Raw genomic sequence first — 26,999 nt, 5'->3', positions numbered from 1 at the left:
TGTTGTGGCGCTGTGGTTAGGCTGTTGGTTAGGGCTGAGGAGAGCTGGGCTGAAATCCAGGGAAGTTTGAGAGGTGACCTTGGCCCAGCCTCCCTCCCTCCCTCTCCCTGTTTCCTTCTTTGCCTAACCTTTTCAGGAGGTTGCGAGGACAAAATAGAGGAAGGGAGAATATTTGCAGTTCCTGGGTCATCTTGGGGGTGACCCTCTCTGCCACCACCCCCACCCCCAAACTCAAAAGGACCAAGTGGGACAAAAGAGAATGATAGGCGTTGTTCTTGGCTGCTTGAAAAAGTGCTGGGGTCAAAATGTCCTATAAAGAGGCAAGGATTGGCACAAAGTCACAGTGAGTTTTTGCGGCTCAAGGTTTCCCCACTGTAAGGCCTAGCCGTCTAACCGCTCCTGGCCCTTGCGGTCCTCTGGAATCCAGTGAACAACTATTCTTCCGTTGCATTCTTGCACGCTTATTGATAATGCACCCAAATCACTTTCAGATGCTTGCAAATTTCACAGAGTGGTAGCAATACAGTGTTGGGAGATCTGAGATCACATCCCCAATCCGCCATAACACTTGCTGGTTACTTACCTCTCAGAGTTGATGTCTGGGTAAGATGGCAGTGAGGTCCACCCTGAGTGCCTTGGAAGAACAGTGGAATAAAAACATGAGATAAAACAGAGCTCTGGAGTCCTGAGATGTTTGGACAGACTGTTTGATCCTCCCAACAAATTTCTCTCTCTCGCTCTCCCCCCCCCCCAAAAAAAGAAAAAGTGAGATCTAGGACTTCTAGGGTAATAACTTGTTTTGGGGTAGCCTTGTCTCTGAGGAATGGTCTGCCAGTTGCGGTAAGGATTGTTTCGTATAATAACATGTTTTCAGGGTCCAAACTGCACATGACAGATACATAGTCCATATCTCTAGTTGTCTCATTGGTATCACTCAATTAAATAAACTTGATGGAGTGACTTACTGGCATTATGTTCAGTGCTTTCCACCCTCTCTCCCACTTTGTGAGCTCTTTCTTGAATGCTTTGTGGCATTATGTCATCTTTAATTAAAGTGCAAGGAGTGAACCTTGGCATCGGTTAATTTATACATCAGTAAGGTATAAAGCCCTGAAGTGGATGGCCCAGGTTAGCCTCATCTCATCCAGTTTGGTGTAGTGGTTAGGAGTGCGGACTTCTAATCTGGCATGCCAGGTTCGATTCTGCGCTCCCCCACATGCATCCAGCTGGGTGACCTTGGGCTCGCCACGGCACTGCTAAAACTGTTCTGACCGAGCAGTGATATCAGGGCTCTCTCAGCCTCACCCACCCCACAGGGTGTCTGTTGTGGGGAGAGGAAAGGGAAGGTGACTGTAAGCCGCTTTGAGCCTCCTTCGGGTAGGGAAAAGCGGCATATAAGAACCAACTCTTCTTCTTCATCATCCACTCTAGAAAGCTAAGCAGGGCTGGGATGGGCATCCAAGGTCATTCTGTGGAGGCAGAGAATGGCCAACCACCTATGAATGTCTCTTGCTGTCGAAATCCCACAAAGGGGGTTAGATTGTGACTTGACTGCACTCTCCCTTACCAAATGCAAGATGTGGCTCTCCGCGTGAGACTTGAAATAGTTTCTCTTTATGTCTTTATTTGCCGGGTTGGTTACAAACAGTGCTCGGGTTATGAAATCCGGAAGACTGCAGAAAAGCATCCGACAGTAGTCGAGAAACAGTGTAGTAACAACTGGACATTACATACAATAATCAGATATTACAAAGCATACCCAGTAACGTAGTCCAGTTCCCCTTTGTAAAAGCACCTTTTGACCCATTCAGCTATAGTGTGTGTATTTATTTCCTATTGATTCTTTATGGATTTTGTTAACTGCCTTAAAGAAATGTGAGGCAAATAAAAGCAGGAAAGAGTATTCAGACTGGGAGATTGCTTTCACATAATAGGATCTCTTTAAGGCCCCAAAATAGACATGAGTTTTTTGGGAAGCTAGAGGAAGAAAACGTGCCAAGGTCCGCCCTCTGAGCTTATACGGCAGAACGGGGATTCGAATCTGAGTCTCCCAGATGGTATTCTGACACGCTGACTAGCCCAGTGTGGTCACACCGGTGCTCCAGCGTAGTTCTTCCTGGTGGCTCCAGATTTCTCAAATCCTAATGCAGTGGTTGTTGAATGGCACATTTTTGTGATTGTGCTGGGAGAAAGGCATACTTTAAACATGTAGATAAATGCTGGCCATGGGGAGAGGGCAGCTTTTGCTTGATATAAAGCCCTCTTCCCATTCCGGGAACTCTCTCTGCCCCAGCTGCATCGCCAAACTGTGTGGTCACATCACTGCCCTATAAAAAGAGGTCTAGATCCCCACGCATCTGCTTCTGTCTAGTGTCCCTCAGCGGTCATCCAATGAAAAGGGCTGGAGGAGAGTTAGCCTTCAGTGTCTGCTTGCTGCTTGTAGGATGTGTTGCCGAAAAGACACCCCTTTTCTGCCTCAGGGGGCTGGGAAGTCATCCGTGAAAAGACATCGCGTCCAGCGGTATTTGACAGGCTGGTGTTTTGCGTAGACCAGACCTGCCCGAGTATAGAGGCCCATCCAGAATGCAACTTGGTGGCATCTTCTCCAGAGCCTAGGTTTTAAATAGATTGGTCATCCTCTTTTTTAAAAAATTAAGTTTTACAACCAATGGCGTGTCCCAAACAGACAAATTGGCTGAGTCCATCGCAGAGGGTACAGCCTGTGGGGCGCCTGGCGTTTTCACATCACATCGCTGGCACGGCGCTGAAGGACAGAGAAGGGCAACGCCACCATTGGTACCCCTGGGCTAGCCCTGTCCTTGCGGGATGATGATGATGAGTTATTTAAAGAGACAGCGTCACTTAGTTCTGGGCTTAACGTTTCACTGCTGTGTACAGCAATTGAGGGCTGGGTGTCGCCTTCTATATTCAGGGTTGCTCGGAAAGGTTAATGTGAAAATGAGGCATGTGATGCCTTTGTCCTTCCCTGGTCCCTTCCATCTAAGGGGTCACGTGCTCGAGGGGTCTGGTTTGCTTCCTTGGCGACGGCCCCTTTGCTCTCGAGCCACTTCCTGGCATGGAAACAAGAGATGGGGGAAATGGTGGCCACAAACTACATTTACCATGAGCCCTTGCCAGTTGTAGTCTGTGGACATCTGGGGAGCCACACTTTGGCCACCCCTGCCACCCTTTGATGCTGCCCTTTCCTCCAGGGGCGCTTCTCTCTGGAGTTTGGGGTTCGGGTGTAACTTCTGAGCCCACCTGGAGATTCTCAGTCCAAGTTCCGAACCGTCCAGCTACTGTTACTCGACTGAGAATCACAACTTGGAGTCCTAAACGCAGAGGCTTTTGTTCCAGAGGCCTAAGCCATCCAACACCCATTTTAACTCTGCTCATCTCCCTAGGTCTTTGCGGCCTCCCCACCATGGCGCTTAAAGTCTTCTTCCCCACTTGCTGCTCCCTGGCCGAGAACGGCCTCCTGGTCGGGCGATGGATTCCGGAGCAGAATTCGGCGGTGGTCTTGGCCGTGGTCCACTTCCCTTTCGTCCCCGGCCAGGTGAAGCAGTATCTCGCCGAGGTGCGGCGTGCGGCCCAGGTCGAGGTCTCCGTCTTGGGCTCCTGGTCCAACAGCAAGCCAGCCAAGGAGGAGAAGAGTTTGGACCGGTTTCTGGAAGACCTGGGCACAATCTTCTCCCAGGACCCCTGGATCCAGCTCAGCAAGGAGCAAGGCAGCAAGTTCTGGAGCTGCCGGGCCACGCGGAAACACCCCGGCGGCGGCGACGAGGAAGACGAAATCGTCCTGGTGTATTACGACCAGCGCAAAGTGATGCTCTCTCAGCTGCACCCGCCGGGCGCCCCGCAGGCAAGGGAGGCTGCTGCTTCTCTGGGCCGGCAGGTGGAGAACGCCTCTGAGCTCGCCGCCATGTTCGACACCGTCTCCCAGAGCAAGCCGCTCTTCATGAAGGACCAGTACGACGAGGGGCCCGTCAAGCTCACCCACTGGCAGTCGGAAGGAGTCGAAGCCAGCATCATTGTGGAGCTGGTGAAGCAGGCCTCCGTGCCCACCTGCGTGCTGCTCAGCTTCCTGCTGTCGCTGGTCTCTCGAGTCTGTCTAAGCAGGTACGTCATATTTCACACGGCCATGGGAAGCTGCCTCGTACTGAGTCAGACCTTTAGTCTCTTTGGGTGGGTATTGCTTGACTCTGACCGGCAGCTGCTCTCCAGGATCTAAAACCAGAGGTCTTTGGCCTGACCCCCGACCTGATCCTTTTAAGTGGAGATACAAGGGGAGGGGAATGAACATGGTGGGACCTCCTGCATGCCAAGCAGATCCTCTGTCACTGAGCCACGGCCCTTTGTCACAACATACCTCGTGAGCACAGGAAGCCCGTCCTAAGTCTAAGACTAGAAAGGGAAATCTGCATTTCCCGGGAGACTCAGAGCGGGCTGGTGCTGGCGCATAATTCTGAACGGAGGCGAAGTTCTATAGCTCTCGCCTGTAAATCCCGTCACCGTCTCTGGGCAGGCCGTCAGGCTCGATCACGTTCTGTTGCGAAAAAAGGAGGCTGGGGGCAGGACGGAAGTTTTGATGCCAAGCTGGCGGAAGGCAGTTGGATTCGTTCCACTGAGACGCTAAAGGTTTGTGAGCGAACCTCAGCAAACGTAGCCTGGGGCCGCGGGGAACGGAATCCTTCAACAAGTGTCCAGACGAATCAGGCTGCCAAGAAAGATTGAAAGTGGCTTTTCTCACACAGAAGGCTGCTTTAGAACCATCAGGGGTTCTCTGTTTCGAGCATGTTTTCTGTCACGTTTCTCCCCCCCGCCCGTGGGAGACGGAGAAGCAGTTTCAAGCAAGGTTTCCTCAGAATCCTACTCGGGTCTCCCCAATGGGGCTTTACTCCCAGGAGAGCGTTTTTAAGATTGCCCCGCTTGTGCATATGGAGGTAGAACACCTGCTTGGGATGGGGAATGTCCCTAGTTCAATCTTAAAAGGGTCAGGCAGTGGGTGATTGAAAGTCCTTTGCACAAGACCCCAGAAACCGGCTGCCAGTCGAGAGTTGAGCATACCAACCTAGATGGGCCAGTGGTCTGGTTTGGTAGATGTCCGTGGCTCGCCAGGTGTCCATGGACTACAATTCCCACGAGCCCCTGCCAGCTCATGTGGGCAGGGGCTAATGAGAATTGTAGTCTATAGACATTGGTAGAGCCGCCGTTTGGCCACCCCTGCTATAACTAACATTGTGTCTTTGTGTAACTAGACATGCTAGGAGTACTCCATAGCCAGTTCCCTAGAACTGTCAGGGGAGAATTCTTAGTGGAGCTCAGAATGAGGCGATCTGAGCGCTGCTAGTATCTCCTGGACACATTATGTGGCACATGCTAGAACAGGGACCTTCGGCACATGGTGGTTTTTTCACCCCTCAGGCTGTGTTCCTAGCAGTGTCTTTTCCTGAACGACCCAGTGCCTTGATGGGGAGTCTGGCTCTGTAATGAAAGCAGCATTGCCTAGCGATAAGAGCCTCCCGACACTGCAACCCTGAACCAGTTTTATTTGGGGACCCTTCCTCCAACCTCGGTGGCTCTTCCGCCAGCGGAAGAACCACTGATGTTGGCGGAAGTCTCCTTAGGCCAGAAGCGCAGCAGGATGGGGGGGGAGAATTAACACCTGTGAAACGTCCCCAAATCATGAAAACAAACCACGGGAGAGCCAAGGACTCCCGCAGGGAGGAGGTGCATTGCAGCAGCCCGGCGACCCGACGGAACTCTCCCCTTTGCTTTTGTCTGCGGAGTTGTTCGACGTACCACCTCCGACCTCCCCACGTCTCACAGCGGTGCTAACTCTTCCTAACAACCCCTGTGATGCTTAATCAGGTATGCCCTCCCGGCAGCGGCTAACCGCACGGGTGGCGCGCCACTGTTCTTCTCACTCCTGTCAAACACGGTCACGTCCGAGGCGACGGATGCGGAGTCATCAGATTACCACTGGTGCCACAGTGCCAGTTGCAATTAGGCTCCCTTCTCCCTGTAACTAGAGCAGCTCCCGGACCGGTGCTTGCCGTTCCCTCCTGCACAACCTCGCTCCGCTGGGAGCAGCAGTCACTTTGCTGATATCACCCTCCTGTAGTTAGAGCGACTCTGGTTTATGTAAGAAGTGAGTTTGCGGCAGTGGTCACGCCTCACCCTTGATTGCGGTGGCGGAAAAGGTCTCATTCGGGTAGTGAAAAGCGGGGTATAAAACCCAACTCCTCCTCCTTCTTCCTCCTCATTCTTGGGAGGCTTAAGAGATCGGTTTCTCCTGGTCCAGTTTATCACCATGGCAACCACCCCAGGATGTTGGCTGGATCAAAGGGGAGGGGATAGCGGAAGGTCACCCCACAAGATTCCGTGGAAGAAGAAGAGTCGGACTCTATACCCCGCAGAGGAGTCTCAAAGCAGCTGCCTATCGCCTTCCCTTCCTCTCCCCACAGCAGGCACCCTGTGAGGGAGGTGGTTCCTTTAGTGCAGGGGTGGCCAAGCTGTGGCTCTCCAGATGACCATGGACTACAGTTCCCGTGAGCCCCTGGGAATTGTAGTCTTTGGTCATCTGGAGAGCTACCATTTGTCCACTCCTGTTTTCTATACCCTCACCCTGTGCTTGGGGGAACGTCGGCAGCTCTTTACCGCCATCTTGTGGCTCTTGGAGATAACTGTGGCTCCTACGCCCAAAATCTCCACCTCCTCCCTTTCTGCTCTGAGGGCAGCTTTCCTCGGGTTTTTAACCACCGAGAACCCCCTGGAACATTCTTGAGGTTTTGAGAAACCCCTGGGCCCCTTCCCCTTCTTACCCCCTCCAGGCCCCTCATTGGCCATTTCGGGAGGGGTGGGTGGGTCGACACGACCCTATGTGGACATATCCCCCGATAAAGGTTTAACGATTTTAGAAAAATATATTCACACTTAATGAACTTCCACCCATTCAGGGGACCCTTCCAGGGCTGTCTAAAAAACACACGGTTTCACAAAACCCTGGATGAGAAAGCCTGAATTAGAGTATTCAGCAGTGCAGGCTGATCCATCACGCCTCCTCTTCACATCCTTCCCAACTGGATGCCCTCAGAAGGCCTGCAAGGAGGACGTGGAGGCCGAAGCGTCTCCCTTTTCTCGCCTCCCCTTGCATAACTGGTGTTCAGGGGTACACTGCCCTTGAACAGGGAGGTTCTCTAGCCTTCATGGGTCACAGCCCTTGATGGATACATCTACTCTGAATTTGATGTCATTTCAAGGCCAGCTGATCCGCTGTCCCGTTATTTCCTGGGTGAAGAACGACTTCCTTTTCTCCATCCGGAACTTCCCATTGGGCGCTCGGTGGGTTTCTTAATGTGGGAGGGGTAGGCAAAGTTCTGGTTCTTCCCCACTTTCCCAGAAGCCTTTGGGGCTCCAAAGACAGCAGCCATTTTTTCTTTCGAGGAGAGCGCATAACGTGCCAGGACAGCTCAGCAGAAACAGGCTTCTGCTTTCCCTGACACTGCTGGTTTAACTGGGAAGGGGGCGAGGAGGTGGGCAACCCTGGAAGGGTGGGCTACAGTGGAGGACGCCGATAGGGTTGCTCCAGGTGGTACAGGCCAGGGGTCTTAGTTGAGCAGGGCCTGTTTTTCCCTGCACTGCCAGAAGGGGGCACTGGTTAGCCCTAATTGGGCGGGGACTGTTTTTCCCTGCACTGCCAGAAGGGGGCACTGGTTAGCCTCCTAGCAGAGAGAATGGCGAGTGTGGTCTTTTGAATTCACTAAAACAGGGGGCGCTTACTGACTGCTAATGAAATCCTTTTTTTAAAAAGCCGTGCGTCACAGTTCAGCCTAAGGAGTGCAGGTGAAATTTTGGAGGCCTTGCCCTGGTTTGTGACACCGACACTGTTTTTAAAAAGCTAGTTCTGTTTTTGTCCCCTCTCTGTCCAGAGCGTTGACATTTTGGCCGTTGTCCTTCATCTGGAGCAAACTTTCCACGTGCCAGCAGCTGAGGCACCGTCTGCAGCACCTGCAAGTCCTCTGCAGCACCGGGAAGGCCCCGGATCAGGCCCAGCTGATGAGGTGAGCACTGGGCATGCACGGGGGTGCGCGCATGCCGGGTAATGTACAAGCAGTCCTGTGGTTCAGGAAAGCCGGTTGTCGATCTGTCCCAGCGTCCACTTCCAGTAAAGCAAAAGAATTAACTGGAATTCGCTAGGATCTGAAAGGGGCTGATGTCTGCGTAGTTTAGACAACGGGTTACAAAATTATATCAATATTTATTGTGCCCAGCATCTTAAAAAAAATGTTTAAGGTTGAAAATGCACCCAAAGCCCATAAGCCAGTGGTTCTCAACCTACCAGATGCTGTGACCCCCTTTGGACTAGATGGACCATTGGTCTAATCCAGCAGGCCTCTTCTCATGTTCTTATGAAGGCCTCGGCCTCCATGCCCTTTAGTTGGCCCTCCAGAGGCTGGCCACTGTGCAAGACAGGATGCTGGACTAGACGGACCACTGGTCTGACCCAACAGGGCTCCTCTTACGTGCTTTATGTCCTCAGGCTGCAGTAGCCAAGGAAATCCTTCCTTTTTAGCTCCCACCGCCTCCTCTTCCTCCTCCCTCTTACGAGCAGCTTGCCAAACAATGCCCATTTCCTCCCCCCCCCCCTTCCAACTCACGAGGAGGGCTTCACTCAGTGTCCTTGGTCGGCCTGCATCTTGGGTCAGCAGCCAGGGAATGGGAGAGCCAGAAACCTGCCAGAGGACATGGATGATGAGAAGTGTCATGGGCTCCGTGTTTTTTTTTTTGGGGGGGGGGGAGGTAGAAATCTCCCTCTCCTTCCATCCCAAACATCGTTGGCTTCTGTTCTGTAGCGCTTACCTTCCATGCGGCTCTTTTGTGTGCACCACCCACGCCGCTTCCATTCCTGTCTCGAGGAGCAGAGGGTTGCCAGGAAACCAGCTTGGCATGAACGGGCACAGCTGTTGGGGGCCGCCGCGCCGCACCTGCCTCGCGCTCTGCCCCTCGCTATGGTTACCTCGGATGCCCCCTCTTCTCCCGACAGCATCCTCTCTCCCCTCGTTTGCGTTCCATATTTTTTGCGTGGATTTCCCCTTCTCTGTCAGGATCAGGTTTGTTGTCTTCTGGACCATCGCTTTGAAACTATGAAGAAGATCCAGAAAAATCCAGATTTTAAATTAAGGAATTAGTGGCCACATTATTATTAAGGGTGACCAAAATCGGCCCAGCCATGGCTGCCGAGACCAGCTTATGCCTGAAAGTGAAACCTGGGTGAGGTGACTCTCATTGCAAACAAGGGAGGGTTGGACGCTGTGCCGCCCTCACCTGAGAGAAGCCACATGAGCCAGGTAGCACAAGATGACGTTTCTTCTCTTGACTTTTGTCGTCTTTTTCCCCTGCGTCTGAGTGTCACTCTTTCTACCCTGGTTGCAGAAAGGCCAACATCTTTGTTTCCATCCTTCTGGACGTGACCCTGGGGATCCTGCTGATGTACTGGCTGTACCAGGAGAATCGGATCGGTCATCTTGCCAATGCGCTCATCCCGATGGCCGACGTAAGTGTGCCTGAGCTTGAGGCTGTCGCTCTAAACCCTCCAGATGTCCACGGACTACAATTCCCAGAATTCCCTACAATTCCCTACAATTCTGGGAATTGTAGTCCGTGGACATCTGGAGGGCCGCAGTTTGACTACCCCTGTCTAAACATTAACTGACTTGGTCTGCAGGAAAGGGAAGGACGTGGTACAGTGGCAGAGCACCTGCTTTGCATGCTTAAGGTCCCAGATTCAATCCCTGGCACCTCCAGTTGAAACGATCCGATAACAAGTGACGTGAAGAGCCTTGACTTGAGACCCTCTGCCGTTCAAGGGACACATCACATGAGCCTTCATAGATTGGAGCATTATATGATGCCACAGGCTATGTGCTCTTGGGCTGTGGGTTTTCTATCAATGCTTCTCTGCAGTCAGTCGGAATCTGGCTGTGAACTTCCATGGGCATGATTAGCTTGGGTTCCAAAAGAGTATGAAAAACTTGTCTGCCCATTGTGGAGGGGGAGGTGGCAGTTTCTCTTCACTTCCCAATCTCCTTCACCCCCAGCCTTTAGGCTGAATTGTGTGTCTCCTTCCAGAACTGGAGTTCTCTCAAGCAACCCATGGTTCACCCTATTTGTAGGTGTTACCTCAGGAGTTCTTTTACTGAAGAGCAGCTGCTCTTCCAGATTTGCTCTATTCCAACACACATATTGGCCCACCGAGCTCTACAACTCCTGTCGCGTGCCTCGGTTCATCTGAAGCAGGCCCAAAAAGAATGGATCGAGTGGACGATGGGGTTGCAGAGACCCGAGTTCAAGTGTTGCTCAGGTGGCCTCGGCAACTTTCAGGACAGACTCCTTCACAGGACTCAATATGGCATATCATATCCCCTGGAGGAAAGGCAAAATCTGAGTTGAATAGCTGATGTCCCCCGGTTTCTAGAAAGGGCAGCTGCCCCTGCCCTATTGTTTTCCATCCCCCCATTGTTTGCAGGATCCACCTTTCTGGGTTTTCTCTTTTTTGCCTCCTCCACCCGAAAAGCCTTCTGCCTCTCTTGCTCCCGAGGTTGTTGTGGGGATAAAGGCATGGGGAAGAGAGCTGGGTCCAAACCTCTGAGCTCCTTGAACTGACGGGGCAAGAAAAAATATACGTAAAATTGACTTTTGGAGAGGAGTCACAGCTCTGCGACAGACCATGTGCTCGGCATACAGATGGTCCCAGGTTCAATCCCCGGCGTCTCCACTTGGAGGGTGTGAGACTCCCAGACAAACTGGGCTGAGTGTCTGGAAGTCACTATAAGGCAGGGGTTGGCCAAGCGATGGCTCTCCAGATGTCCATGGACTACATTTCCCAGGGATTCATGGGAAATGTAGTCCACAGACATCTGGAGAGCCACCGTTTGGCCACTCCTGCATATAAAGCAAATTCACGGGTCTAGACTGTTGTGGACTCCCCTTAACTCAGCAGCAGAATGTGTGTGCAGGCAAAACCTCTAGCTCTCTAGTAGCAGACACTGTCTAGTAATGCAGATCCTGGGTAGGTAGGCTGAGGGTTTGATGCAGCAGCAAGCAGCGCGGGGTGGCTCTCTTCCTGCCTAACCAGAGCTGTCCTTCTCTCCTCCCGGGCGGCAGCTCGTCGCCGAACAGCTTCAAGACCTCCTGCAGTGGCTGATGGGCGTGCCGGCCGGCCTGAAGATGAACCGAGCGCTGGACCAAGTCTTGGGGCGGTTTTTCCTCTACCACATCCACCTGTGGATCAGTAAGTGCGGGAAGTGCTTTCCGAACCCTCCACTTAACAAACAAACGCGCACAGACTGGTGTGTCGTGGGTCAGAGGCGGTGGAAATGGGGCCTTATTCCAGGTGGCACCTCTGGACATCTCTTGCCCAGCTGCCAGGCAATCTCCTGGCTACACGACACGCACCATGCGATTCCTAAACGCACGTTTCAAGACATCAGGCCAGGAATCGCCTCACTATTTGGGGCGATTCATTTATGCCTTTAGAACATTAGCCTGCCGCCTTTCCAATTCCCATGAGCCCCTAATAGCATTCTGGCAGGGGCTTCTGGGAATTGTAGTCCATGGGCATCTGGAGAGCCGCAGGTGGACCACCCCTGGTCTACAGGATGGCAAGGCTGGAGCTTCTGCCCACACCTGAGTCACGTGGTCAGGGCTTGTACCGGGCCTTCGGGAGAAGACGCTCTTTCTCAGCGCTGCCCTGCTTTCCCTCCCAGGCTACATCCACCTGATGTCTCCCTTCATCGAGATGATCCTGTGGTACGTGGCTTTGTCGGCCTGCCTCGGACTGACCGTGGCCCTGTCCATCCTGTCGGACATCATCGCCCTCCTGACCTTCCACATCTACTGCTTCTACGTCTACGGAGCCAGGTGGGTGACCTCGGGTCAGTCACAGCCCTGATAGGGCCGCTCTCAGAGCAGTTCTCTCTGAGCTCTCTCAGCCCCACCTCCCTCACAGGGAGGCCTGTTGTGGGGAGAGGTGGGGAAAGGGATTGCAGGCCGCTTTGAGACTCCTTCGGGCAAGGGAAAGCGGTATATAAAACCAGCTCTTCCTTTTCTTCTCCTTTATGACAAGAGGGTTAGCCCAGGTGCAGATTTCCGAATCGGATGTCAACCGGGAGGCTGGGATTTCAACACCGCTTTCTCCCCGGGGATCCCTCCCCCCCCCCCCAAGTTCTTTTCTCCAGGGCGAGGGGGTGGTTGGCGGAAGAGGGCGGCTGCCATTCCCAGCAGGCCTGGCCACTCAGCTGCCAGGGCCCTCCCCACGGCTGCAGCACAATTCACCATTTTCGAGGTGGTGCTGGAAAGACCTCCCTCCTTGGCGTCCAAAGCTTGGAAGCTACGAGACTCTCTGGACGATCCTCTCTTTTGCTGACTCGGTGCTTCTTCTCCCTCTGGGCCACAGGCTCTACTGCATGAAGATCTACGGCCTGTCTTCGCTGTGGCGCCTCTTCCGTGGGAAGAAGTGGAACGTCCTGCGGCAGCGAGTCGATTCCTGCTCCTACGACTTGGACCAGGTAGAATCCGTGGAGGGAGGGGAGAGGGAGGGGGCTCGTGGCACAGGGGCCCGTGGCCTGCACGGGTGGGCGCACCAAGAGCATGGAACAGCAGATCGTCCCCGTGCTGCGTGGCGTCACACCATCAGCTGATCTATGGGTGTACCGACACTGATGCGCACGCAACAGGAAGTGTCACAGGTACCAGGCACAGCTATGCTTCCTCGTGCGTTCCACATCCAGCCTCTTGGCCCGCCACGCAGCCAGAGCTGACCCTGCCCTTCCCATCCCCAGCCCCGCATGCTCCTCCGTGGGTCGCCGGCCGATTTTCCATCTGCTTCCCCCCCGCTAATCACAGCCGAAGGGGGTCCGGCCCTGAGCGCTCCCTCCGGCAGGTGCGCGAGCCAGAGCACGGGCGCCATAATGGGAGCCGGGCGGTGTGGGAGAACGAGGGGAGGAGGAAGCCCTTTGAGAAAAAAAAGACACCAAATAATTACCGCCGTGCCCCGACGCGGTTGCCATAGTTACCTGCCGGTGGGTGGTTCTATTAAAAGGGCACATTTTCTCTCGTGAGGGACGCATTCCGGCCGGCGTGTTCTCATCGGGGTGCAAAAGAAAGTGGGTTTTTCCTCTCTCTCTCTCCCCTCCCCCTCCCCGCATCGTTGTTATTACTTCTGTCAAGTGGCACTACCTGCGTTTTACCTTTCTTTTAAATGTCAAGGCAGCCGGGAGATCGGGGGTTGCGTTCCCTCTCAGGGCTGGGCAGGGAGGGGGATAAAAGAGAGAGAGAGAGCTCCTGCCATTGGAAAACTCCCCTGTCAGCCCCCCAGCCCCTGTTTGATGCCTTTGACTGACACATGGCAGGAAGGGTGGGGAGCCAGGAGGGCTTTGTCGGCCTCTCTGATGTTCCCAGGGCTGTTCTCAGCCATTCCTCCAAATGATTCTGGGCGAGGCTGAAGATTTTCAGATGTTCCTGAGCTTGAGGCCAGCCAAATTGGTCCCTCCTGCCATTCCCAACTCTTTGGCTAAGGGCTCGGCACTCTCTGCAGGAATCAGGAAGGTGATTCTGTATTTTCGAGCCTGGCCCGCTCCGTTTCGGAGAACACAATCCCAAATGGAAGGCTGGTTGAGTGGCCAAACGGTGGCTCTCCAGATGAACTGCAAGTACCATGAGCCCCTGCCAGCTTGCTCCTTGCTCTGTTCAAGTGTCCCCAACTGGCTGCCGTTGTGAATTGGGCTCTAGGGCAAGGGTGAGCTTTACCCATCAGAAATCTGGTCCTAGGGAGACCCGGGCCGAATATTAGAATGTCTTTCCCATCCTCTGAAACTCGCAGCCGCTCCTGAATTTACCTGGGACACCCGCCCAGCAGATCACTGAGCAAAAGTTATCATCCTACTTTGCACTTATATAGCGCTTGTTGGAGTTCAAAGCACATGGTATCCCTTCAACCGCCCTAGGGGGGGGGGGGGTGGCGGCGTTGTTTCTCCCACAGCTCAGACAGGGGACTGAGGATGACAAAAGAGCCACCTCAAATTCCTGTCCAAATCAGGATTTGAACCCAGGACCTCTCAGATCACACTCCTTCTCTTTGCCAGGTTGCTGGTTCCCCTGCTCAGCTACACCTCCCAGTGAGCGCACACACATCCCACCGGCACAGGGAATGGTAAAAACCGTCCCTGTTTACCATTCGCATTGGTCTCTTTGCGTGCCGGGAGATTCAGGGCTCATGGTGGCATCCTGGTTCGAATCCTCCCTTTGCCGCGAGCTCTTTCAGCCGCCAACCTCTCTTTCTTTTCTCCCCCCAGCTGTTTATTGGCACTCTGCTGTTCACCATCCTGCTGTTCCTTCTGCCCACCACAGCCTTGTACTACCTTGTTTTCACATTGGTAAGTTTGCAAAGGGGGCACGTGGTTATCCCCAAGGGCTTTCTCCCGGGGGCCCGTCGCAAAAGTGCAAGAAGAAGCCAACAAACTTTCGGCCCGCACGGAACTAATCCAGTGTGGATTGAGTGTTTTGCTGGCTGACAGTGAAGCACAGCCGATTAGCGCGGTGCTGCTGAAGAGGCACAGCTGATGGCGGGGAACAGGAGCCGCAAAGCCGGTCACGCAGCCGCCCCGCCCTCGAAGCCCGCTAACGTGCCGCTCTCGTGGGCCTAACAGAAAGTCCACTTCCCCCTAGCTCCGTCTGCTGGTGGTGATCGTGCAAGGCCTGATCCATCTGCTGGTGGACCTCGTCAACTCACTGCCCTTCTACTCGGTCCTGCTCCGCCTGTGCCGGTCCTACCGACTTGCGTGTAAGTACCCCTTTGCTGCCAGAGCAGAAGCCGGAGGGCAGCGTGTGAATCGGGGCGGGGGGAAGGGGGCTGTGGTCCAGAGTTTAGGAGCCTGCCGGCGAAGAACAGTCAGGTGGCACCTTTAAAACCAGCAAATGTTTATGCAAGATATAAGCTTTTGTACCGATCAGTCAGTCAATCTACCAGTTTGGTGTAGTGGTTAGGAGTGTGGACTTCTAATCTGGCGAGCTGGGTTTGATTCTGCGCTTCCCCCACATGCAGCCAGCTGGGTGACCTTGGGCTCGCCACGGCACTAATAAAGCTGTTCAGTAATATCAGCCTCACCCACCTCACAGGGTGTCTGTTGTGGGGAGAGGAAAGGGAAGGCGACTGTAAGCCCTGTTGAGACTCCTTCAGGTAGAGAAAAGCATCATATAAGAACCAACTCTTCTTCTTCTTCTTCAGTAATCTCAGGGCTCTCTCAGCCCCACCTCCCTCACAGGGTGTCTGTTGTGGGGAGAGGAAGGGGAAGGCGATTGTAAACTGCTTTGAGACTCCTTCAGTAGAGAAAAGCGACATAGAAGAACCAACTCTTCTTCTATTGAAGAAACTCACGAACTGAGAGCCAGGTGTTCCCTTGCTAGAACTGAAAGGGAAAGCTAGCAAGCAGGACTACCTGCTTCCTCTAAATCCCTTCCCCATTTTCAAAACTGGCGCACCAGACGAGATGCCAGGAAGTGTTTTCCCACACCAAAGTGCCCACAGCGGCTCTGACACTGCAAAGGCATTCCCCCGAGATACATCCAGCTGGCAAGTTTGAAGCAATAAAACGGTCCATGGAGATGTATGTGAAAGGGAGATCAGGCCTCTGAGCTGTGGAAAAGTGCTGTGCCATTAAAGCCGGACATCAACAGGTCCCGGGACAAGGACAGGCAACCAGTTAATACGTGAACAAGGTCTTCGCAATACCCAGAAAGAATCTTTGTCGGTCTGAAAGGTGCTTTTTTATTTTTGCAGAGCTCTCCTTTAACCACCTCCCCCCCCCCCGCCTCTCTGTTAAAGCTGCTGAATCCCTATTGCGTAGCTCTGTCTGCGGAGCCAGCGATGTGGGTGAAGTCAACGCAATCCAATGTCTCTGAGTCATAACGTTAATAGCAGCTCCAGCTCTCGGCCCGAGGGCTTCTTTCAGCTTGGAAGCTTTGGAATTGTTTTGGCTTCCTCTCGCTCCCTGCTCTGCAGGGTGATTTGTTTGCCCCGTTTTGCTCCCTCTGGAAATCTCGCGAGGACAAGTTCCCTTCCGGGGCCTGCTCTTCGGCCGGGGTTCCCGCTGGAGGGGTTTGTTTCAGGGCAAAAGAGCTCTGGGTGCCTTTAGAAAGGACAGCAGCCGTAGCACGATGTCAGGCTTCCCATGTTCAAGACACTTAGATACATCCCCACTGACAGTGGCTTTTTGGCAGTGGTGTTTTCTAGATTGGATGGAGACCTTTGGGAATTGCAAGGTGGCATAGATAAAAGCAATCTGGGATTGCCTTGTTTTTATATCTTGACGCAAGCCGCCCAAGACTATTTTGGAAAGGGGTGGCCCAAAAATATCATAGGTAGTTAGGTAGGTAGGTAGGTTGGATGGATGGATGGATGGATGGATGGATGGATGGATGGATGGATGGATGGATGGATGGATGGGTGGGTGGGTGGGTGGGTGGGTGGGTGGATGGATGGATGGATGGATGGATGGATGGATAATCCACCTTGACAGAACTAAAAAAAAAATGAACAGAGCATTAAAAAGGAAAATTATTATGACATTACATTCCTTTAAACCAGGGATTCCCCACCAGGAGTCCATGGGCCCCTGGGGGTCCGCAGGGGGTGCAGCTCGTTGTCCGAACCGGGCTTCTCTTGCATCTCTCAGCAAATTCTCCCTTGGCTCGCAGAAGCTCCCGTCCAGCGGAGACCGCGGACCGTGCCCTTCACCGGCCTCTCTTGTGTCTTTTTCAGCTGGCGTGAAGTTCCGAGTCCTCGAGCAGGAGGCTGGGAAACCGCTCCGACTTCTCATGCAGGTGAATCCTCTTCGGCATCGGGGTGCCTCCTTGGGAGCAGGGGTGGCCAAACTGAGGCTCTCCAGATGCCCATGGACTACAGTTCCCATGAGCCCCTCTGTTGGAGGCCTTGCATGCTTGCTCCCTGTTTGCCAATTTGTGCTGTGAGAATAAAAACAGACAAAGGGCATCTGCTTGCCAATCCAGATGCAGAGATTTGTCGGGACCCGGAAGGCGGTGTCTTGTACTGGATCGACGGGGGGGCTTTGAGCTGGGAAGCCAACGAGTCACGCAGGACCCCTCCTTCCGTTTTCCGTGGAACAGTCTCTGTTTGCTTGCCCGGACACAATTTGGCCTCATAAAAAAAAGCCAGCTTTTCTACGTTGGCTCAGATCCTGCTCGGAGAAGGCCCAGTCCTATGAGTTTGCTGAGCTAAGCTTCCCTTTAAGTGGTTTGCTGGATGAGGGCCAGAGACGCTTGTGAGCTGGTAACATCAGACCGGCAAGCAGGCCACACTCAGCAGAGCATCCTGTAAGAACGCCAACACTCTTTCTTCAGATGGCACATCCTCCGGGCTTTTCCGTTTTGGTCGAGGTCCCTGAGGAAGAGCCACACGCCGTACCTCCCCCCCCCCCCCACGTCAGAGGGTGTTAGCACGATTTATTGTCTTTTTGTTTCATCCTGACTCAGAGTGGAGCATTTGGCTTCTTTTTCTCCAAGAGCACAAGAAGGAAACCAAATGGCCTCTTTTCATTCTGAGCATCCTCTCCTCAAGGAGGTCCCCAGAGCAGGAAATCATTAGGCAGTAAAGAAGAAAAGTCGGATTTCATACCCCGCTTTTTGCTACCCGAAGGAGTTTCAAAGCGGCTCACCGTAGCAGAGAGGGTCAGTTTGGGGGTGGGGGGCTGCCACTTTTCACCACTGATGTTTGTTTCTCTAACCACCTGAGAAGGGGATGTTCTTATTTTGGGGGTGGAGCTAGTTTGGTCTGGTGGTTAGGAGTGCAGACTTCTAATCTGGCACGCCGGGTTTGATTCCCTGCTTCTCCCCCACATGCAGCCAGCTGGGTGACCTTGGGCTCACCATGGCACTGATAAACCTGTTCTGACCGAGCAGTGATATCAGGGCTCTCTCAGCCTCACCCACCTCCCAGGGTGTCTGTGGTGGGGAGAGGAAAGGGAAGGCGACTGTAAGCCGTTTTGAGACTCCTGCGGGGAGAGAAAAGCAGCATATAAGAACCAACTCTTCTTCTTCTTCTTCAGTAATATCAGGGCTCTCTCAGCCTCCCCTCCCTCACAGGGTGTCTGTTGTGGGGAGAGGAATGGGAAGCAGATTGTAAGCCACTCTGAGACGCCTTTGGGTAGAGAAAAGCGGCATATAAGAACCAACTCTTCTTCTCCTCCTCCTCTTCTTCCTCCTCCAAATGGAAGTTGTCTTGTTCCAAACTTTAAAAGGGCAGAGGGACCTTCTCCGGGCAGGGATGGAGTGCTCCCATGCAGGGTCGCTCTGTGCAGACCAGCGCACCTCCCGTCCCCCCTCCCCTTCCCCAGCCATGGTGGCATGTGCTCCTCCTCCCCACGCAACTCGGCCCCATCCGGGTTCTTGGTTCCTGACCCCCCTCTGGCTTCTTTGCCCCGCTCTGTCCTCCAGATCAACCCCCTGAGCTACGGCTGCGTGGTGCGGACCTACCGGCTCCCGACGTACAGCTGCTACCCCAAGGACTCGTGGGGCTCCCTGTGCAAGAAGCTCTTTGTGGGCGAGCTGATCTATCCCTGGAAGCACAAAGGGGAGAAGCAGGACTGAGAGGAGGCCGCTGGGCCACCGGGCCGGACAGAGCGGGAGAAAGGTGACACCTGCAAAGCGGGGACGTTTCCTGGCCGGAGGCACCCCGGAGAACGGCGTCACCGAGCCAGTGGGGAGACGTTGGGTGCCGAGCGCTTGGCCGGGAGGGGGTGCGGGTGGTGGGGGAAAGGGGTTCGGAGATCTTTTAGTAAAGCGTGGTCTTTTTTACTATGGACATCGACAACGGGGTCATTCTTTGTGAAATGATATATATTTTTAAAACGTCCTGGATTAGAATTGCCCGCCGGGAAGACTTCAAGCCGGAGTCCAACCTGTGGGACCTCGTTTTAAAGAGGCTGGAGGGGACGCAGAAGAATGGGGCCTGGTTCAGAGTCCGGATTATGGGGTGGATCCGACCACCTTTTCCCGCTCCGTCCCGCTCCGCTTTCAGAGCCCAGAGGCGACTTTAAGGCCAACCAAGTTTCGTTCGAGGTATAAGCTTTCATGTGCTTGCACGCTCCTCCAGAGACAGGGGAAACAGAATTCCCTCGGCCGCTACACGGAGGTAGAGGGGTGAGCGGTAGGTCAACTTTCAGCATCGTGAAGACGTTTGGCAGATTCCAGGACGGAGCAGAAATCGCAACCTGAGTTTATAAGGTCACCATTCGGTTGGGTCACAATCCGAGGGGAAAATGGTTGAGGACATTCTGTTCCGCTGTCCCCAACAAGCGTGCGTGCGCACGAAAGCTTATACCTCGAAGGAGTCTCCGTAGGACCTAAAGGTGTCCCCGGAGTCAGGCTTTGTTCTGCTGCTTCAGACCAGCTCGCGAAACTGCCTTTTGTGTCGCGTTGAACTCTGCTCGGCTCAGCCATGGATCTGGACTCCCCTGGTTTGCCCAATGTGTCCCAAGCATTGCAGTGGGACGGCTTGGTGGCTCGTGCATACGATCGTCCCCATGCGCAGTGGGTTTCCTGTAGCATCTCCTGTGTCCCTTTGGGAGCTGCTTTGGACACGCAAACACAAAATTACACATGCCTTGTTTCTGAACCAGCGCTCAGTGTTACATGGGGGGAACATTATTTTGAAACGATCCCCTGCACCTGTGCGTCTTGCTGCTGTCATTTCGGGATGGGGGTCATAGTTTGTCATGGCCTGTGAGTTCACGATCTGTTGAGGGTCTTTGTGGATCTCCTTTTCCCTGTGTCTGCCCACCTCAGAACAGGTATCTTTTCACCTTGCTCTGATCGCAGCCTTTACTGCATCAGGAATCTCAGGAATTCTCAGCTTTTCTTTGGAAAATTGCTCAGCAGAAGGGGTGCCGTTCCCTTGCAAACCTTCGCCAGCCCCGCTGGTGCCCAGTTTGCGGTCTCTGAGCCAGTGTTTTCTTCCTCGCGTTTGCAGCTCTCGGTTTTCTAATGTCGGGACCCGCAGGGGTAGCGTAACCGTCCGGTCTTCTATGCCCGCGTGTTTCGGTACCTGCCTTTTTACAGCTCTGCCTTTTGGGGGTTCACGCACAATGCTAGATTTTCTTTTTTGGGTGTGTGTGTGTGTCCCCCTCCCTCCCGTTCGTAACGCCCCTGCAAAGAAAACCGTTCTGCGAGGGCTTTTCTCCTGACGCATTGCTGACAGGACATAAAAAGCCTTGTTTTTGAGGCTTGGAACGCTTCCCCCCACCCCCTGGCTTTCCTTGCTCCTACCGCCCATGCGAGACCGTCAAAAGGAAATAGCTCTCTCCTCCTATTACAAAAAAGGTCCCTGCTTGCGGTTCCTGAGGTTTTCCTTCTAATGCGCTCCAGCTGTTCGGCTCCAGAGAAAAGCCCCCTCGCACGTGGTACTTTGAGCGTTCGCTTCTGTTTCTGGGACGGGAGAAAAGAGCATCGGCCCTGCTGGAAGCTGAGCATGCCCCCCCCCACCCCAGCCCAGCCCTGCCCCCATTGTTCAGGGACCCCACGTCCAAGGAAGCCTGCCCCTGCCTCGGTTCCTATGCATAGAGACCTCTTTCTGGGGAATGAAGATCCTGGACTGGAAGGCAGAACCAGGCCGGAAGAAAGAGAGAAGGATCAAGTTCTCAAAGAGCACTGACCCCAAACATAGTCAGCTCAGCAGTTCAGAGGAAAAACCTATGAAATAAAAGCTTTGCTTGGTTTAAAGCCTAGATTTATTTTTGCAGTTTTCTACCCAAGTCTTCCTGCGGGTGCAAGAGTTGCTCATCGGTGCCCCTGGTCCAGTTCGTGCAGTACGCTGGCGACCCTGCCAGTAGCACGACGGGCCCCTCTGAAGCCGTGATTTGGGTTCAAGGCGGGTTTTCCTGCAGTGCTAAACCTCTTCGTTCTTGGGGCGGGGGGGGGGGGTGGCGGTTAGCAAGCGTCTTCCCCTTGGGCTGGGGCCAGATCAGTGCTTCATCATGTCGCTCGTAAGTCCGAATTCATCGCCGTGTCAAAAAGGCTCGTCTCTTCCGCGTGGTTGAAAACGAGGGGATTAGATGGCGCTGAATGGTCCTCCGAACGGTGAAATGGAACTGTTTCCATTTCGAACTCTCGTTTTCCTGCCTCCCCCCCCCCCCCCCCAAGCCAGTTCGCTTGCTTTTCCGTCTGGATTGGGTTCAAACTGTCTTTTTTTAACGACTCGGTGATTCAGAACTGAACAAAGCAGCTGATCTCATTGAACTTTCTGTTTGTTTGGAGGAGGAATCTGGGGGGGGGGGGGGCTCACATGTGCCTCTGATTGCAGGGCAGAACGGTCTTCATTTGTGCTCGAAGACCGCCTAGTGCCCATTTTGCAAAGTCCAATCTGATCCTTGCAGTCCTCCCCATGCAAGGCTACCCTGGCTGTCTTTGGGGACGTGTTCAGCTAACAAGTGACCCTCGGTCACCGTTGGATACAATCCCTGCGGCATCTGTGCGCGGAAACGTCCCTGGTCACCTCGCCAGACCCCGGGGGCTCTTGCGAGGAGTAGTGAAGAGAACAGACTGGTCTCTGAGCGTGGTTGGCAGAGTTTAAATACGCCGAGATTTGCGGAGCACCAGTCTTAAACGAATAGAATAGTTGTATTACGACGAGAAACAACAACGAGAATACAGAAAGGGGAGAGGGAGAGCGGGTTCAAATCCTCGCTCTGCCCTGAAGTCTCAGGGTGACATCAGGCCAATCTCTCTTTCTCCCTCTCTCCCTTCCTAGCCTACCTCCGAAGGTTGTTGTGAGGACGGGGCTGGGAGAGCTAGGCCGAAAGCATTCCGATTGTCTCGGTGGCGGCTAAGCGCCCAGTGAGCGATCCCGGCATTTCCTCCGGTGCCCATCCCATCCTCCCCGCAGAGGGCATGCCACACTGAGACGGGTAGGCAGGGGTCAAGAGGGCTTCTGCTAGATCTGCTCGCCCCGTCAGCTGTCACGACCCTTGGAATTAGAGATAAGTCAGAATGGCGGGGGGGGGGAGCATTTAATTCCAGATGTTCTCACATTCCCCCTCCCTTTCTTCATCTTTTTTTCTTTCTTCTCCCTTCTCTTGTTTCCCTTTAATTTTTCTTTGTGGCATATTAGAGAGGAAGAATCTGTACTTTGGGGACTGGCATTTCCTGTGTGTGTTTGAGTGTGTGTGTGTGTGTAGAACTGTTATTGTGCCTAAATTGATCTGGGATCAGAAGCTCCTTTTATTTTAGCTCACATCAGAGTAAAGTTTGCCCTCCGCTTTCCTTAGTGCTAACATAATTGCAGTTCTAGGAGGGGGGTTGCCTGCAGAGAAATTCTCCGTTTTCTGACCAAGCTACAATTCACATTATTAGTTTTTGGGGGGTTGGGGTCCAGTAGCACCTTCAAGACCATCAAAGTAGCGTGCCTGCCTGCAAAAGCTTATCCCTCAAATAAAACCTTTTTGGTCTAAAGGGAGCCACTGGACTCAAACATGGATCAACATGGCGACCCACCTGAAAATTATTCCCTGGGGGAGCCACACTCGTACAGAAGGGGGGTAGGTTCAGAGCGTAGATAGTGCATTTTCTGGAAAACAGGCAGCGATCTTAAGCTTTTCTCTTCTATTCCATGACGGGGAAGGACATGATGAAGTAGTAGTTTTGCTGTTTTGCATGGATCAGGTTCCAGGTTCAGTCCCCGGCATCTCTCGTGGAAGGTTCTCACATATCAGGCGCCACAAGAGACCTTTCCCTGCCTGCGATCTTGGGAGTCTTGACGCTGCTCAGAGGGCTGAGCTAGACAAACCAACGGTGTGACCTGGGAGGTCCCCGTCCCCAACCAGTAGTGAGCAGGGCTTATGCTTATATAAAAGATTCCGCTCGAAATCCTCGCGGTCTTTCCACTTGGAATGTGTCGATCTCCCCACAGAGAGCCGACTTCCAAGCACGAGGGCATGAGAAGGGACCCTTGGAAATCTCTCAGCCCTGGACAAATGTTTCCCCTCCTGGTTTTCTCATCAGTGATACATCCGTCCGTCCCCCCCAACGGGGCTTCACGGAGTGAGATGATTCCCAGGCGATTCCTTCTCTGCTCGTCTTTCCCAGGCCCTCCCTTCTCCGCCCGCCGTCTCCTTTCCGCAGCTTGCCTTCCCCGCCCCCACCCCTTTCCTTATATATTCTGCCGAGAGCATTATCTGTGGTGGCCTCTAATCTGCAGCCCCCCAGCCCCCGAGGGAGACGTCGGTCGGCAAGAGAGGGAAGGAGCAGGAACCGGGCCAGCTGATCCCGGCAGGGCAGCTGCCGCCTTAATTCCTTCTGCCGTCAATATTGCAATTAGCCGATTTTGCGGGGATTTCGTTTTGAGGCTCAGGTTTTCATGGCAAGAGACGTTAAGAGGTAGGTCTCCCTTCCAGACACTAGCCGGGGTTGACCCTGTCCAGCTTCCGAGATCGGGCGAGATTGGATCCAGACTCCTCTCTCTCCTAAAACCGCGCGCTGTCCGTCTCAGCGTCACAAGCCAGGCGCGGAGCATCGGCTGTGGCTCTGCTGATCCCACATCCCTCAGAGCATTGATTCCTGGCGTTCCCAGGCTCCCCGTCCAGGGCTTTCACAGGGCGCCTTTTGATAGAAACGCAGTGAGCAAGCTAACCTGAACACTTTGCATTTTGCTGAGGAAGGCATTGTCCTTGCATCATCCATCACTTGGTCTCGCTTTTGGAGGAGAGGAGGAGGAGGAGGAGGAAAAAAGCTAGTATTGTTTGAGACTTTTTCCTTCGCTCAAGAATCCCCATTCTCCTTCCAGTTCTCCAGGTCACAATTCATGCCAGGTTCACCCTGCTACGGAAGAACCTTTTCCCTCTAAGGTTGCACGAGTACTTTCGACTTGCCAAGTGTACTCTACCCACCTCGCCACCCCATAGCTGCCTGGCCTTGAGCATGAAGCCGCTCCTGGCTGCACAAGCAAAGATGCTCTGTGGTACAGTGGAAATGGCTTTCCATGGAGCTTGGGACTGGCTTGGTGTGACAATTATGCATTAGGTTGCATTAGGTTGAACTGAGCAAAGCTTTTGAGTCCAGCGGCACTTCTAAGCCCAACGAAGTTTTATTTGAAGTACGAGAGGCCAAGCCTGTTGCATTCAGGAATACAAATTAGGGGGGTGGAGTGGAAGAACTCTGCAGTTGGTCTCCCCCTCACCAGCAGGGGCAGCTCTCACACAGCAGGGATCTGCAGCCACCGAGCCTCAGAGGGAAGTGGAAGGAGGAGGGGGTAGTCAGGGGTGAGGGACGGAAGGCGATTGGCTGGCTGCTGGACAGACAGGCAAGCCGGTTGGAGGAGGAGGCACTCAGGGGCGGGACAGCCACCCAGAGTGGATGTTAAGCGTTGGGTGGCACTTAAGCCATGAGACACGCTCCTCCTCCAAGGCCTTACCAGAAATATATAGTGGAATAGATCAGCTTTCGTGTGTAGGTGCACTTCAGATACAATCAAGTGACACTTCCTCGACTGTAGGTATAGGTAACGTATAGTTCTTCTCCCTTGCTAGTCCCAGCTGGCCGTCAGAGGGGAGATTTCATTTGTAACAATGGATGTTTATAAATGTGTGGCAACTGAGCAGGTCCCCTTGGATACAGGAGCCTTTCTTAGACAACATGGTAGAGATTAATCGCATTATCTTCCCGTCCCTTCATGCTAGAGCTTGGGGGAACCCATTGAAGGTGACGCACAATAGTTTTCAGAACAGATTTCATTAGACCGGTAGTTAAATTGTAGCATTTACATTCTTATGGGCAGTGATTCCAGCACTGGGTGAGGGCCAAGGAGAAACTGACTTTGGGCCAGTCGCTGCGTTCAGTCTGACCTGCCTCGCAGGGTTGTTGTGAGGATTACAAAATTTAAACAGGGGAGAACTGTGTAAAAGTCCATGCACGAAGGCCTGGGCAAAATGGTGATGGGCTGGTCGGGGCCAGTGGTGGTCGGGGGCGGAGGGATGTTAAGCAACCCAGGCAGGCCCCCTGGTTACCGGGGGAGGGGGGAGAGGAAAAGCATAGGAATCTGTCCCCTCTGCTGAATTTTTATCCCAGTTGGCATGGGCATTGGAATACGCCCCTGCTGATGTAAGCAAAAGCGGGGTGACTGTGACGGAGGCTGCATTTCCGAAAGCCGGCAGTGGATTCTTCAGCGGGGCTGATAAGTATTTCATGAGCTGCCAGGTCGCTCCTCTGCCGGGTTATTAATAATTCACCTCCACGGCGCTCTATTTAGCATCTCCAACGATCCGTTTCCTCCCAGATTCCGGTTGAGTGCAGGAACCAAAAAAAGCCCTGAGCTTCCTCTCCTGGCTGAGCCAAAAGGGAAGCGAAGAACCGCTGCCAGGAGGAGCGGCGTTCCCGGACAGAGGCAGGGGCAGAGGGGCCGTCGGCAGGGGAAAGGGGCGTCACTCTGAAAAAGAAGTTCCCTCAATGGCTACCGCAGTGGGGGGGGGGGTTTCAAAATGGCGGCCTGGGAGAGCCCTCCCGTGTTGTGCAAGAAAAATAAAATTAATGTCATGGGAGAAATCTACCCTTATTTGGGCAGGTTGACCCTCCCCAAGTGGCCGATGATGGGCCTGGAGCGGATGGGAAGGGGAGGGGCCCTGGCAGTTGCCACCCTGCCTCACCTGGCAGGGAGGTGTGGCCAGGTGACCTCACTTCCTGGTACCGCCAAGCCTGACAAATATTTCAGTGGTACCTCCATGGTCAAAAGGCCGAAAACGGCTGCCAGCGAGCGTATCTGGAACAAGGGAAGGATCTGAGGGCCGCCTTCTTCCCTGACCTCTTCCTCCGGCCACAGTCCCCTTCGGGCAAATGTACTCCGCTTCCCTTCTTGCCGGCCGAAATGATTCTTGCGGCTATGCCAGCACGCTGGCGCTTTGCCCGGGCAGGCTCTTGGGGGGCGTTCACCTGATGGCTCCTAACGCAGGCGGACATACCTGAGCTTGCAGAAACGGGCTGTCAGAAGAGGCCAGCCTCCCTTCTCGGGAGCCTGTGTCCCCGACGGGGCTGAATTATTCAAGGAGACAGAGCCCAAAGGAGAAGGGGCGGGGAGGAGCACATTGAAAGGCAGGAGGCTGCAACGTGCGCAGACGGGCAGGGAAGGAAGGGCATTCGGGGCCAACTAGTCTCCCAGCCCTAACTGAAATAAACTGGACCCTCCCAATGGGAGGGTCCGGTTTATTTCAAAGTTCAAAGTTGCCAGCTTTTCTTTCCGGCCCGGCTCCTGCGCTCTTAAAATCAAATGAGGCAAGTGCCGCTTTTTCTTCCCGCCTCTAAGATTGCTGGAGCTGCGGTCCAAGGGGCACAGGAGCAGAGGCGGTAGAAAAAGTTGGCAGCCTTCTGTCTAAGCTCAGCTCATTTTCTGGAGCAAGCACGACGAGGAAGGGTGCCAGGAGTCCAAACAACTCCATGGAGGACCAGTTATTCCCGTAGCACCCAGAATGTGGAAGCACACGCCTCTTGCAAGGTGTGGGATCTTCTGCCTTGAATCACTGGATGAAAGGGGGAATTCCAGCCAGCCCAGCTTCTCACATCATGGAGCTATGGTGGCAAAAGTTTACGTGACTAAGTGATTCCTTTATCCCAGGGGGCAAAGGATCCTGACTCCTATTTTGGATAAAATCTGGGTTTCTTCTTTTGCGGGGCAAGGAAGTTTTGTGTATATACAGGGATATCAAGAGGAAAATCATTAACAGATGTTAGGGTTTCCAACTTCAGCTTGGGGAATCCCTTTAGATTTGGGGCTGGCGCCAAGGGAGAGAGCTCGGCAGGGACATGACGTCACTCTAGGACTTCTGGTCTTTTTGGACTCTATGATATACCATAGAGTCTGCTCTCGAAGGTTACCATTTCGTCCAGAGAAACTGACCTCTCTGCAATCTGGAGGTCGGTTGCAGTTGTAGGAGAACTTGGTGCCC

At 53.7% G+C, this 26,999-nt stretch overlaps 1 protein-coding gene across 4 annotated transcripts in view; it reads left to right on the top strand.

Moving 5' to 3' along the window:
• The window catches only part of PIGQ (phosphatidylinositol glycan anchor biosynthesis class Q), a 29,024-nt gene extending 10,191 nt beyond the window's left edge, over nt 1-18,833 (top strand). For all 4 annotated transcript variants that reach the window (XM_077316543.1, XM_077316545.1, XM_077316546.1 and 1 more), the window contains exons 2-11: nt 3,405-4,119; nt 7,932-8,063; nt 9,436-9,556; nt 11,167-11,293; nt 11,769-11,922; nt 12,458-12,569; nt 14,355-14,435; nt 14,728-14,842; nt 16,820-16,881; nt 18,511-18,833. In XM_077316543.1, the coding sequence (XP_077172658.1) occupies nt 3,405-4,119; nt 7,932-8,063; nt 9,436-9,556; nt 11,167-11,293; nt 11,769-11,922; nt 12,458-12,569; nt 14,355-14,435; nt 14,728-14,842; nt 16,820-16,881; nt 18,511-18,663 (1,772 nt within the window). In that variant the 3' untranslated portion in view covers nt 18,664-18,833. The remainder of the gene's footprint in view (nt 1-3,404; nt 4,120-7,931; nt 8,064-9,435; nt 9,557-11,166; nt 11,294-11,768; nt 11,923-12,457; nt 12,570-14,354; nt 14,436-14,727; nt 14,843-16,819; nt 16,882-18,510) is intronic.
• Nucleotides 18,834-26,999: the final 8,166 nt, after the last annotated feature.

The sequence above is a fragment of the Paroedura picta genome, chromosome 17 (assembly GCF_049243985.1).
Source record: "Paroedura picta isolate Pp20150507F chromosome 17, Ppicta_v3.0, whole genome shotgun sequence".
Classification (NCBI taxonomy): domain Eukaryota; kingdom Metazoa; phylum Chordata; class Lepidosauria; order Squamata; family Gekkonidae; genus Paroedura; species Paroedura picta.
Note: the sequence above shows the minus strand (reverse complement) of the source record. Positions and strands in the feature narration are given on the sequence as shown.